Below are 11,222 nucleotides of genomic sequence, written 5' to 3' on the forward strand. Positions count from 1 at the left end.
AATAATAATAATTTTTTAATACTATTATGATTCATAATTTAAATAGTTATATTAAAGTCATCATAACATATAATAATAATCATTATTATATAAAAATCTTCTTATAATTATTTTTATTATAATTATAATAATAGTTAGCTGTCACAATATAAACTAGTAGTCCATGTGTCCCAAATTATTTGAGTCGTATTCTATTTTGAAGTATCTCAAGTTACTTGAGGTATTTTCATTCATTGCGAAAAATAAAATAAAATATCTAATCTTATTTACTTTATTTTTTTTTACTATCTTCTTTCTTATAAATACTCAATTCTATCTTTTTATTTTATTTCTATTTAACTCACCAAACACAATTTCTTAAATTTCATGTAAAAAGGAAACGCCTCAACTAACATGTGACAAATGAGGTATAATTTATAATTTTAAAATATAGAGTAGTATTAAACTTTTCTTATTGAATCATGAATTTATTATATAATAAAAATAATTATTATAAATATAGTTATATACGATAATAAATATTATATATATCTAGAATCTTAAAATCTAAAAATGAAAAAAAGAATATCTAAGAAAAATCTCATTATTCAGAAAACGAAAATACGAGGGGCAAAGTGGAATTTGTTATAAAGTAGAAACAGTTTGTAAGAAAGTAGATAAAGATTTTAGCAGAAGGTCGAGGAGAGCTGCTGCTCCTGTTCCTGCTCCCTCGCATTCAAAGCCGTCGCCTTTTTGCGCGTCCGTTAATGGGTTTTCGACCAACTTCTCAGAGGTAAAAGCCTCTCCTTCTACTTTCTTCTTCGCATTACTTCGTCTTTGCTTGCCCAACTTTTAATTATATGCTGTTTGCGCCTGACTTGTATTTACCTTCACGACTCTATGTGAGTGAAATCAATTGATTAGCTGGTCTTCTTTGTATTGATTGTTGATGAAAAAGGCAAGGCCTTTCTTGAATTGAAGGAAATAAAGCTTTCAAATTTCTATGATAAGTACTTCTTAATAACTTAAGTAATTGGCGAATAAGTGTGTGCTCTTACTTGGTGAACGATTTAATGTAAATTGATTTTAATTGGTTTTCAATGGTGAAGGGACCTTGAAGTGAATCAAGTCTAATTCTTTTCCAAACCAAGACATGTGGGCATCTTCTGATGTCTTGTGGGGAACCAGAATTCAATATTCTGTGCTGCCATTTTCGCCAAGCCAGCAATGTAGAAGATGTACGGGAAAGTCCAAACCTCGAAACAGGAGAAAACCGGTATTTCAGTCATGGATGGGGAATAGGACTCGGCGATTCCTCCTTCCTGCTTTACGAAGAGGTATTGCCTGTATCCTTGTAGTCATTAGAGTCAGATTTTGCTCCAATATGTTGCTGAACACTCAAATGTGTCCAGTGGTTTCACAGATGATGAAAAGATTGCAAGATGTTCTGCAAGTTACTACTTGGCATCCAACTTGTTCTTTGGTGATTGCCATATCTCTCCCTCTCGTATTCCAAGGAATTCACATGTTACTGGAGCTTTCCAAGTAAGCGACCAGGTTGTGGAGGAACCTTGGCTAATGCAGCCGTCCCTTGTCTCTCACCATTTTGATGATACATGTACTTCAAGTGATATTGGTAATGAAAGTGAGAAATTGAACTGCTCGAATGGTAGTGTTCAGAACTCGGAAACGTTAAATGAATCCAGCCATGGTGGGGATTCCAGTAAGTATACTTATAATGTGAATGGAATGGATATCTTGGAACAGTCTGATTCTTTATTAACGAATTATATGGTTGAGGAGCCCTGGATTTTTGAATCTGTATGCTCTAGAGTCAAGGAGGCTTCAGGCGTGCTCAGGAGCGAGTTGGGTAATGATGAGGTTACTCAGATTGCACTCAGTGAACCGCATCAGCCCACAACACCTGAGAATCTGGTGCACGAGGAAGAAAATAATGAGACGACAAAGGAGGACTCTGTTTCCACCGTCATATTGATCAATTCTTCGATATGCACCGTTCAAAGGATTGCTGTACTAGAAAATAATAAACTTGTTGAACTATTGTTGGAGCCTGTGAAAAACAATGTTCAGTGTGATAGTGTATATCTAGGAGTAGTGACAAAACTCGTACCTCATATGGGTGGTGCATTTGTAAATATTGGCAGTCCAAGGCCATCTTTTATGGATATAAGGCCCAATAAAGGACCATTTGTATTTCCTAAATTCTGTGGCCCTATGGAGGAAACAGAGGTAATAAGCTCCACATCTGATAAACCTGAAGAGCATGTTGATTTTCCTGAAAATGGAGCCTTATCTACTGCAGTAGAAGAGCTAGATGAGGAGGATGACGACCAAAGCGAAGATGAATTGGTCAATGACGAGTTTGAACTTCATGGGAATCAGGCTAATTTTGATGTGTTAGATATCTTAAAGGAAAATCTGAATGGTAGCATAGTCGAGCATGGAGTTGACGTTGAAAAACCCAAGTTTGGAAAACATCTGAATGGAGAGGCTGAGCAGCTGCAGAGTAGAAGCCAACCCCAGGATGCCAGCATTAAGATTAAAGAGAATAAATGGGAACAAGTTAAAAGGGGCTCTAAGATAATTGTACAAGTTATTAAGGAAGGATTGGGTACAAAAGGCCCCACGTTAACGGCTTATCCAAAGTTGCGAAGCAGATTCTGGGTATCTAATACTTAGTGACCTCAACTTCTATGCTAAATGCTCCAGGATTTATATATTTGATCAAGTCTCTAAGATTGTCTTTAATGTTGTAGGTACTGATGACTTGCTGCAAAACAATAGGAATTTCGAAGAAAATTTCTGGTGTTGAGCGAACACGATTACGACTTATAGCCAAAACTTTGCAACCACCTGGGTTCGGGCTCACTGTAAGGACTGTTGCTTCTGGTCATTCACTGGAGGAATTGCAGAGAGATTTGGAAGGCCTCCTATCAACGTGGAAAAACATAGTTGATGATGGAAAATCTGCTGCTCTTGCTGCAGATGAAGGTGTTGAAGGAGCTGTTCCTGTTATGCTGCATAGGGCAATGGGCCAAACACTTTCAGTAGTTCAAGATTATTTTAATGAGAAGGTGACTGCATTGAATCTTTTTCTCTCGATCAAAGTTTCACTCCTTCGTTGAGTTTTATTGTTTTGTAGCACTACTTGTTAATTGTGAATCAAAGTCACAAGTCAATGCATCTGATCACTTTGACTCTTTGTTTCTTTAGGTGGAAAGCATGGTAGTTGATTCTCCACGGACTTACCACGAGGTATGAAAGCTGGTTGCTCGTTGCAACATCCTAGTTACCATTCTAGTTGTGCATCTGAGAGGATTAGATATTAGTCTGAACTGTTTAATTAGCCCTTACCATCTGAAAGGATTACATGTTGCGACAAGTTATTTTCTATTAAACCAAAAAGGAACCAATATGGTTGTATTAAAGCAATATATATGCTTCTTTTAATTCCAAATACAAGTTATTGACTTCTTTGCTATGTATTAGGTCACCAACTATCTTCAAGATATAGCTCCGGACCTTTGCGACCGAGTTGAGTTATACAGCGAAAGGACCCCCCTCTTTGATAAATACAATATTGAGGAAGAAATCAATAGCATTCTTACCAAAAGGTTAGTCTTGTTCTTTTGATCGTATCAATCATGAAAAGTAAACGCCCCATGAACATTATGCTTTTAGTCAGCTCTAATATTGTAAAGTTGCAATTTTATACTCCTACTCTAAAAAATCATCATAGTATCCTCTTTCTTTATCAATCTGATGGATGGTTGAAATGGGTTTCAGCACCAACAACTGGTTGAAACTTATAGCAACTAGAATGAAGCATATTTTTTACCCGGGGCAAAAGAAAATCACCACTGAATGCTTTAATCAGGTCACAGTCTTGAAGCATATGAAAGTGATGGGTTTAGTTAACTTTACTATGATATTAGACATTCCTCGTTTTAATTCAAATAGTAAGTCTTCCAATATCCACTCGTTGATGGGAACTGTGTGGCTCTATGTTGGTCCGTAGGTTACCTTTCCGAGATAATTATTCACGATTAAATTCTGGAGGTCTTTTCTCTGCTTTCTTGTTTTAATCTCATTTTTTAAAAATTTCTTGGAATGAGAAGAAAGTTTCTATCTGAAGCGTTAGGGCTATAAAATTTTCTTGCCATCAAGGACAGAAAAATGAAACAAAGTGCAAGGTTTTATTCTATACAACGAAAACATATCTCATATGATTGAGGTTACATGTCTGATAGGAGTATGTTAAAAGTAAAAAGTGCTGCAAACTTCATTCATATTCTTTAGTGCTATCTTTCAGTTGAATTCAGTTGCATGACTTGCGTTCATTATCACTCAACTTGGTCTCATATATGTATTTATTAATTTGCAAGTCAAGTTATTCCTAATCCTCCTACCTGAGAAGAATCTCATTTACTTTTTAGGGTTCCTCTGGATAATGGTGGTTATCTAGTGATTGAACAAACTGAGGCATTGGTATCTATTGATGTAAATGGGGGCCATTGTATGCTAGGTCAAGGGACTTCACAAGAGAAAGCTATTCTTGAAGTGAATCTTGCAGCAGCCAAACAGGTATTCAGATTCAGTTAGATTTGCTTTCCCTGTCTATGTTTTACTTTCTCTGTTCCACTAATAATGTCTCAAAACTGTGGACACACATATATTGAATGCAGTTTTTGTGTTTATAAATTAAAGGGACCCACTGGTTAAGGCACTTCTTTGGATTTGAGACATTATACATGGTACAACCCAAAAAATGATTTTGAGACAATATTAGTGGGACGGAGGTAGTGTTATGTGGTCTGTAAGCAAGACCCTTTAACATGTCTTATTTAGGAATACTTTGAATGATGAGATTCTTTATAGAGCCATTTATTTCTAGATGTAGATATGTGCTTTGAATGAACATGATTGATTTAGAACATCCTCATGGTTAAAACTTAGAAGCTATTTGTCATTTTCTATGTTATTAGTAGCATGCTGGGGTGATATTGTACATTAATTTGATATAGTTAACTATGCTTAGTATTGTTGTATAAATGAACTTGTAATTTATGCTGGACATGTTTTTCTTCCTTGTAGATTGCCAGAGAATCAAGGCTCAGAGATATTGGTGGAATTATTGTTGTGGATTTCATTGATATGGTAGATGATTGTAAGTATAAGAGTTTTTTTCTTTCTTCCTATAGCTTTGTTTTATGATTACCCTGTATTTAGTAAGACTTATACTTGAGGTTTGGTATTCGGCATGCTAATTGAGCTTCCTCCTTTCTCTAGCTCCAAGCCCATCCTTTACCCACACCCTCCACACATCTTATAAATAAGGCTCATGGTGTTTGTAAAGGGAAGGCTAATGATGAATATCTATTTGAGAAAACGTTACAACTTAGTAAGGAGGAGCGGACTTGTATTAGGAATGGAGAAGCTCAGAAGTCTAATGTATCAATGTCCTACGTCTCTATTTTAACATTTTTCTTTGATGGTGCAGCGAATAAGAGGCTCGTTTATGAAGAAGTTAAGAAAGCTGTTGAAAGGGACAGATCAACCGTGAAAGTATCCGAATTGTCCAGGAATGGGCTTATGGAAATAACTCGAAAGCGGGTATGTTGATATTTTCAAGATTTCTTGACAAATAGATATATTTAGTAGAGAAGGCATTAGCTGCTGATACCTTTTCTATTGTAATGCTTGATAGGTTCGACCGAGTGTTACATTCATGATCAGTGAACCATGCATCTGCTGCCAGGCAACTGGTAGAGTGGAAGCTTTGGAGACATCATTTTCCAAAATCGAGCATGAAATATGTCGACTTTTAGTAAGTGGTTTTCCTTGGGAATGGTGAAAGTTAGTTGAGAAAAATTACAATAGCTTATATTGGAGGATTTACTTCTGCCCATGCCTTCATCTTCTGCTGTATTAGTTGTTCGTTCACAACGTAAAAAAGACTTGCCTACTTCACGTTTTGATGTCTTATGTTTCACTGTGCTCTAACGGATGTCTTTTTATTTTGTCAGTCAACAATGGACCAGAAAGCAGATCCCGAGAAACCCAAATCTTGGCCACGATTTATCTTAAGGGTGGATCGACATATGTGTAACTATCTGACCTCAGGAAAGAGGACACGACTAGCGGTTTTAAGTAGTTCTCTCAAAGTTTGGATTCTCCTAAAGGTATGCAGAACAGCATTCATTTCCAGTCAAACTAGTGTTTAATGGTTTTATAACTTATACTATTTGAGTGCTTATCTATCTGCAGGTGGCTAGAGGGCTCAACCGAGGGGCATTCGAGCTGAAACTTCTGACCGATGAAGCCTCAGACAAGGGCCAATGCGACAGTGCTGCAATCTCAGTATTGCGGCCGAAAGAAGTTTCCCCCCCAAGAGTAACCCTTTTCCCCATAAAAAACTGGAAGACAGGTAGGAAATGAAACGAAACATAGCTCGATGAATCGCAGTTTTGTACATGACATTATTTAGCAGCAGGTTTCATGTAAATGATTTTGAGCATTTACTATCAATCTTGAACATTTACTTGAGAGCTTGTGAATGTGATTAGCAGTCAGTTTGAGACATGTATATATAAACAAATGCAGCCCTTCAAAGATGAAGGTAGACACACTCATAAATTGCAGGCACCTCTCCTATTTTTTTGAGGGTAGCTTCATCAGGTTCTTCATCCACCCCAATAGCCATTACGGCCTTCCCCCTCTTACCACTCCTTCCAACACTCATGTAGCTCACGTTTACGTTACGCTCGCCAAGAATGTTTCCGACTTGTCCGATCATTCCCGGCTGGTCTACTTGATGACACAGTATAACGTTCCCCTCCAAGCTCACGTTCACGCTGAAGGCTCCCACACGCGTCAAATGAGGCACCCCCTGCTTCACACTCCCTTGGATGCTAATCCTCCCGTTGTCCAACAACGTGCTCTCAAGTCTTGACTCGGCACCACTTATCTGTAGCTGAATCGACTCCACGGGTTGGTCCACTCGAGAGCTTGTACCTACCTTTTCCTCACTAATCCTGAGGTGCTTCTGCTTGGCTATGAAGTCTGCATTCACGAGGTTGACATGAGCATCGGAGATAGGCTCGATGATGCCCTTTGTGATCATAGCTCGTAGTATCCTAGTGTCCAAGTCATTTGGATCTCGAGGTGAAGCATAGAGCACCTTGACTGTTTGGATTCCAGTTCCTCCGGCAACCAACTGCACTGCTACTCTGCCCAGCTTCTCGGCTAGAGCAACGTAAGGACCCAACGCAGACATAACCTGGTAAGAAAGCAAGCACGAATTAATGGCAATGGGAAAAGCGTTTGCATTAGAGGAGAAGGCGCGTCGGTAGTGGTGACCTGAGGAGAAATGATGGGAGCATTGAGTGCAGTAGCAGAAAGCTCTCCTCTTAATGCACCAACAACAGCCTCTGCTATCTCCACGGCGACTTGCTCCTGTGCTTCCTTCGTGTTAGCTCCGAGGTGAGGTGTGGTTAACACATTCTCATGCTGCGCCAGTCGACTGGCATCTCCCGATGGAGGCTCCTCCGAGAACACATCAACGGCCGCCTACCCATAGCAACAAATTTCACCACATCAATAACAATCACAATCACAATCAGTGTCAAGATGGGAGAGGAAGAACCTGAGCAACAATTCCAGAATCAAGGGCTCTGAGCAAAGCATCCTCATCCACAAGGCCACCACGGGCAACGTTGATGAAGCGCACTCCCTTGGTCATCTTGGCAAAGGCTCGATCATCGAATAGTCTGTGAGTCGAAGGGGTAAGAGGCATATGCAGGGACACAAAATGTGCAGTGGAAAGAGCTTCATCAAAAGAGACCAAATCCACACCAATGGCGCGCACTGTATCAGCAGGCGCGTAAGGGTCGTGAGCAATAACACGCATTCCTAGCGCCTTACCGCGCCTTGCAACCTCACTTCCAACCCTACCAAATCCCATCACTGCCAGAGTCTTCCCAACCACAGTAACACCAACATTCTTGCTACGTTCCCATTTTCCTATCATCACATTTATAAACACACATGACAAATCGACAACACAATTTTTTAAGGTCTTGTCAATAATTATATACATACATACCAGCTTTCATGGAGGCATCAGCCCGAGCCACATTCCTCGCCATGGCGGTCAGCAGAGCAATCCCGTGCTCAGCAGCCGCGATTGTGTTGGCCGTGGGGGCATTCACCACCAAACACCCAAACTCGGTAGCAGCCTGCCTATCCACATTGTCGATCCCCACGCCAGCTCGTCCCACCACCTTCAACCTCCCTTTGGCAGCTTCAAACAGGCGGCGCGTGACCTTGGTCCCACTCCGGACAACCAGCGCATCAAACTCACCAATCCTCAAGCACAATTCATCCAAAGACAGATTGTAGAGGCATTCCACGTGGCCGAACTGACAGAGCAGATGGAGGCCGGCTTCTCCGAGCTTGTCGGAGACTAAGATGGAGGGCCAGGGGGATTCTGAATTTGCTGCAGAGTTCAAAGTGGTGGAGATGCGTCTCAAGTTGGTGGAGAGAGAGAGTTTGTGGAGAGAGGGAAGGATGGGATAAGATTGTTTCTTGTGTGTTTGGCTGCTGAGATTACAACTGGCACACCAAATAGAGGTTGCTGCTGCCATTTTTTTGCCTAAATGAGCCATGAACTACTTCATTTTATTTTTAAATCTAGTATTTTGACTTCATTCACTTGTAACAGTAACTATAATAACTGAAAAACGACAAAGCCAGTTTTTCTCTTTTTCTTTAAGAGTTTTTTGGCCTTATCTTGCCAAGTTGGAAGTTAAAAATCTTACAATAAAGAAATTGTTTATACATGAATTCTAAGTGGTATGTTTGACTTGAAAATTGAAGCACACAATATCATCAATTTGTTGAATATCCAAGAACAAAAATTACATTCAAGAAAATTGGGAAACCAGAAGCTAAAGAAATCTTTAGTAGCACAAAAACAAATGAGTGATTTAACTCATTCAGTTTCCTATTTAACAAAAAGATAGCAGTTTCATGATGTGTCTCTCTCTTTAAGCAGCTTCATGCCAAAATGCCTGCAACACAACAAGCATAATCCAACCATTATCATTAGTCAATATTTGCATATCTAAACAAGAGTTGAGTTTAGTTGAGTTGAGGTGAGATTAGATTACCTTCCCATCATGAGAAGAGTAGCCTGAGGGTTGGTGCCGGGTGAGACGGCAAACGTGGAGCCATCGACAACTCTAAGGCCTCCAATCCCGACGACTCTGAGGTTTTCGTCGACCACCTTCCCCATCAGACAGCCGCCATGGTAGTGCCATATCGTGCTCACGGTCCGCCTGCAGAACTCCCCCATCTCCTCGTCGCTGAGCTGATCACGAGGCAGTGGCGTCCCCACGTACCTAAACTCCCTCCCCCCGAACCACTGGTGCACCTTGAACTCATCCATGGACCGGGTGTTGAGCACGTCCCCAATCTTTCTCGTCCCGTTGATGCAGAGCTCAAGGTCAGTGGGGTTGCTGAAGTAGTTGAAGCGGACAACGGGATTCGTCCTAACATCCGTGGATGCCAATCTGAGCGAGCCGGTGGAGAGGGGCCCGACTATCTTCTCCATCAGAGTGGCAACCGTGACATAAGATGAGGTAGCCGGCCTAATGAAGATGGGGCGAGCAGGGGAGAGGAAGGGCACGATGTTGGATGCTGCTTCGAGATAGGTCCCAGCGTTCGTGATGCCAACAACTTGAATTAACGAATGGTCTAAAGGCACCGGTGGAACGATTGAGATCCCGTTTCTTGGGTTGTCGTACAAGAACCGGCCGACATAAGGGGAATGGAGCACGACCGGGATCCCCCACGACGCGAGATAAGGCCTCGGCCCAATGCCGCTGAGAAGCAAGAGCTGAGGGCTGCCTAAAGCGCCTGCGCAGACTAACACTTCGCCATTCTCACGCACCATTGCGTGGTGAAAACCCCCAATTCTGTCGCGGAAAACGACGCCGATTGCGCTCTGCTTCGGAGTTAGGGATGGATTAGGCGCCACCAGAATCCTCTCCACGCTGGCTTGCACCACCACTTTAAGATTGCAGGGATTGGCGTAGCTGAGAAGGTCGGCGGCGCTGTGCCTTGTGCCGGAGCTGTCGAAGGTGGAGCCGCCGATCTTGGTGCCGGCGGTGTGATCCAAGCTGAAGCCGTGGTAGGGATCGATGCCGGCCTCCAGCAACGCGTCTCGAACCGCGGATTGCCAGAGCCTCAGCTCCGGCCTGAACACGATCGCCTTCTCCACCCACTCATACGACTGATTCACCATCCTAAGATCCCAATCGATCCCTGATTTGGCGTAAAATTGGGGATCGGCTCGGCTGTAGAAGCCGGCGTTGATCGCGCTGCTGCCGCCGAGAACTCTGCCTCTGGCGTTGGGGACTCCGTCCTCGGAGGTGAAGGCTTGAGCAGGGGAGTCGTGGGCGTCGACTTCCATCAATGTCGTGAGGAAACCGTCGCGACTCATCAGATTCGGGACTCCAAACGGAATTCCCCCCCTTTCCAGCACAAGAACCCTAAAACCCTCCGATAGCGTCGCCGCCAGCGGGCAGCCGGCGGTGCCGCCGCCTACGATTATGTAATCATAGTAATCCTCCGCCGGGAAATCGGTGGCGTTCGATACCAGCCCTAGATAGGCCGGACCTGCACAAAGCACCACCAAAAACGAGGAAATCAGAAAAAATTAGAAAATTGATCGGATAAATAATCGGAGGTGGAGACGATTACTTTGCTGAGACTGTGAGAAAGGTAGAGAGATCAGAGCGGCGATTGCAGAGAGGATAAGAGCTGTGAAGAATCTTTCCGGCATTGCTGTAACAAGCTTGGATTTTCTTGAGATTTCTTTGAGAAAGAGAGAGAGGGAAAGAGATTGATGGTTGTGATTTGCGGTTAAGCTGAAGAAGTAGAGAGAGTTTTGGTGGGAAATTCAGTTATAATAATGGTTACTATATGAAAGTGAATCTACTGTGCCTCAATTTCTCAATTACTACTGAATTTACAATTTATAAATAAATTTGCGTCTTCATAATCTACCTCCAATTATTTTTGAAAACTTCTTAATTTTTTTTATGCAGTATTCATTTTCCAACTTCATTTAAGAAATAGTAAACTTTTCTTTCTAAGTCATTTCAAACACAATTAGAGCTTCGAATTTCCGTAGTAAATTGATATTGAAATTTGAGGTA

The 11,222-nt window shown here is 41.6% G+C and overlaps 3 protein-coding genes across 4 annotated transcripts; 1 reads left to right on the forward strand and 2 right to left on the reverse strand.

The window, feature by feature from the left end:
* The first annotated feature begins 657 nt into the window (after positions 1 to 657).
* On the forward strand, positions 658 to 6,572 carry LOC125205264 (ribonuclease E/G-like protein, chloroplastic). 2 transcript variants are annotated; one of them, XM_048104092.1, is made up of 12 exons: positions 658 to 772; positions 1,089 to 1,316; positions 1,403 to 2,664; positions 2,757 to 3,074; positions 3,214 to 3,255; positions 3,490 to 3,614; positions 4,437 to 4,584; positions 5,095 to 5,167; positions 5,501 to 5,613; positions 5,708 to 5,827; positions 6,027 to 6,182; positions 6,268 to 6,572. In XM_048104092.1, the coding sequence occupies exons 2-12, from the start codon at positions 1,133 to 1,135 to the stop codon at positions 6,436 to 6,438; spliced, it is 2,712 nt and encodes a 903-aa protein (XP_047960049.1). In that variant the 5' UTR covers positions 658 to 772; positions 1,089 to 1,132; the 3' UTR covers positions 6,439 to 6,572. The 2 variants fall into 2 exon arrangements, with proteins under 2 accessions (XP_047960049.1, XP_047960050.1); XM_048104093.1 differs by lacking the exon at positions 658 to 772 and having other exon boundaries at positions 1,181 to 1,316; positions 1,392 to 2,664.
* On the reverse strand, positions 6,436 to 8,645 carry LOC125205265 (D-3-phosphoglycerate dehydrogenase 2, chloroplastic-like). Its single transcript, XM_048104094.1, has 4 exons — positions 8,105 to 8,645; positions 7,646 to 8,022; positions 7,360 to 7,569; positions 6,436 to 7,279 (listed from the first exon to the last, which is right to left on the reverse strand). Exons 1-4 carry the CDS (start codon positions 8,643 to 8,645, stop codon positions 6,608 to 6,610), a joined length of 1,800 nt encoding a protein of 599 aa, XP_047960051.1. The 3' UTR covers positions 6,436 to 6,607.
* A 225-nt stretch (positions 8,646 to 8,870) lies between these two features.
* LOC125208472 ((R)-mandelonitrile lyase-like) lies at positions 8,871 to 10,881 on the reverse strand. The gene is made up of 3 exons (XM_048108099.1): positions 10,765 to 10,881; positions 9,171 to 10,680; positions 8,871 to 9,071 (listed from the first exon to the last, which is right to left on the reverse strand). The coding sequence occupies exons 1-3, from the start codon at positions 10,844 to 10,846 to the stop codon at positions 9,029 to 9,031; spliced, it is 1,635 nt and encodes a 544-aa protein (XP_047964056.1). The 5' UTR covers positions 10,847 to 10,881; the 3' UTR covers positions 8,871 to 9,028.
* Positions 10,882 to 11,222: the final 341 nt, after the last annotated feature.

This window comes from Salvia hispanica, chromosome 2, assembly GCF_023119035.1.
Source record: "Salvia hispanica cultivar TCC Black 2014 chromosome 2, UniMelb_Shisp_WGS_1.0, whole genome shotgun sequence".
NCBI lineage: Eukaryota > Viridiplantae > Streptophyta > Magnoliopsida > Lamiales > Lamiaceae > Salvia > Salvia hispanica.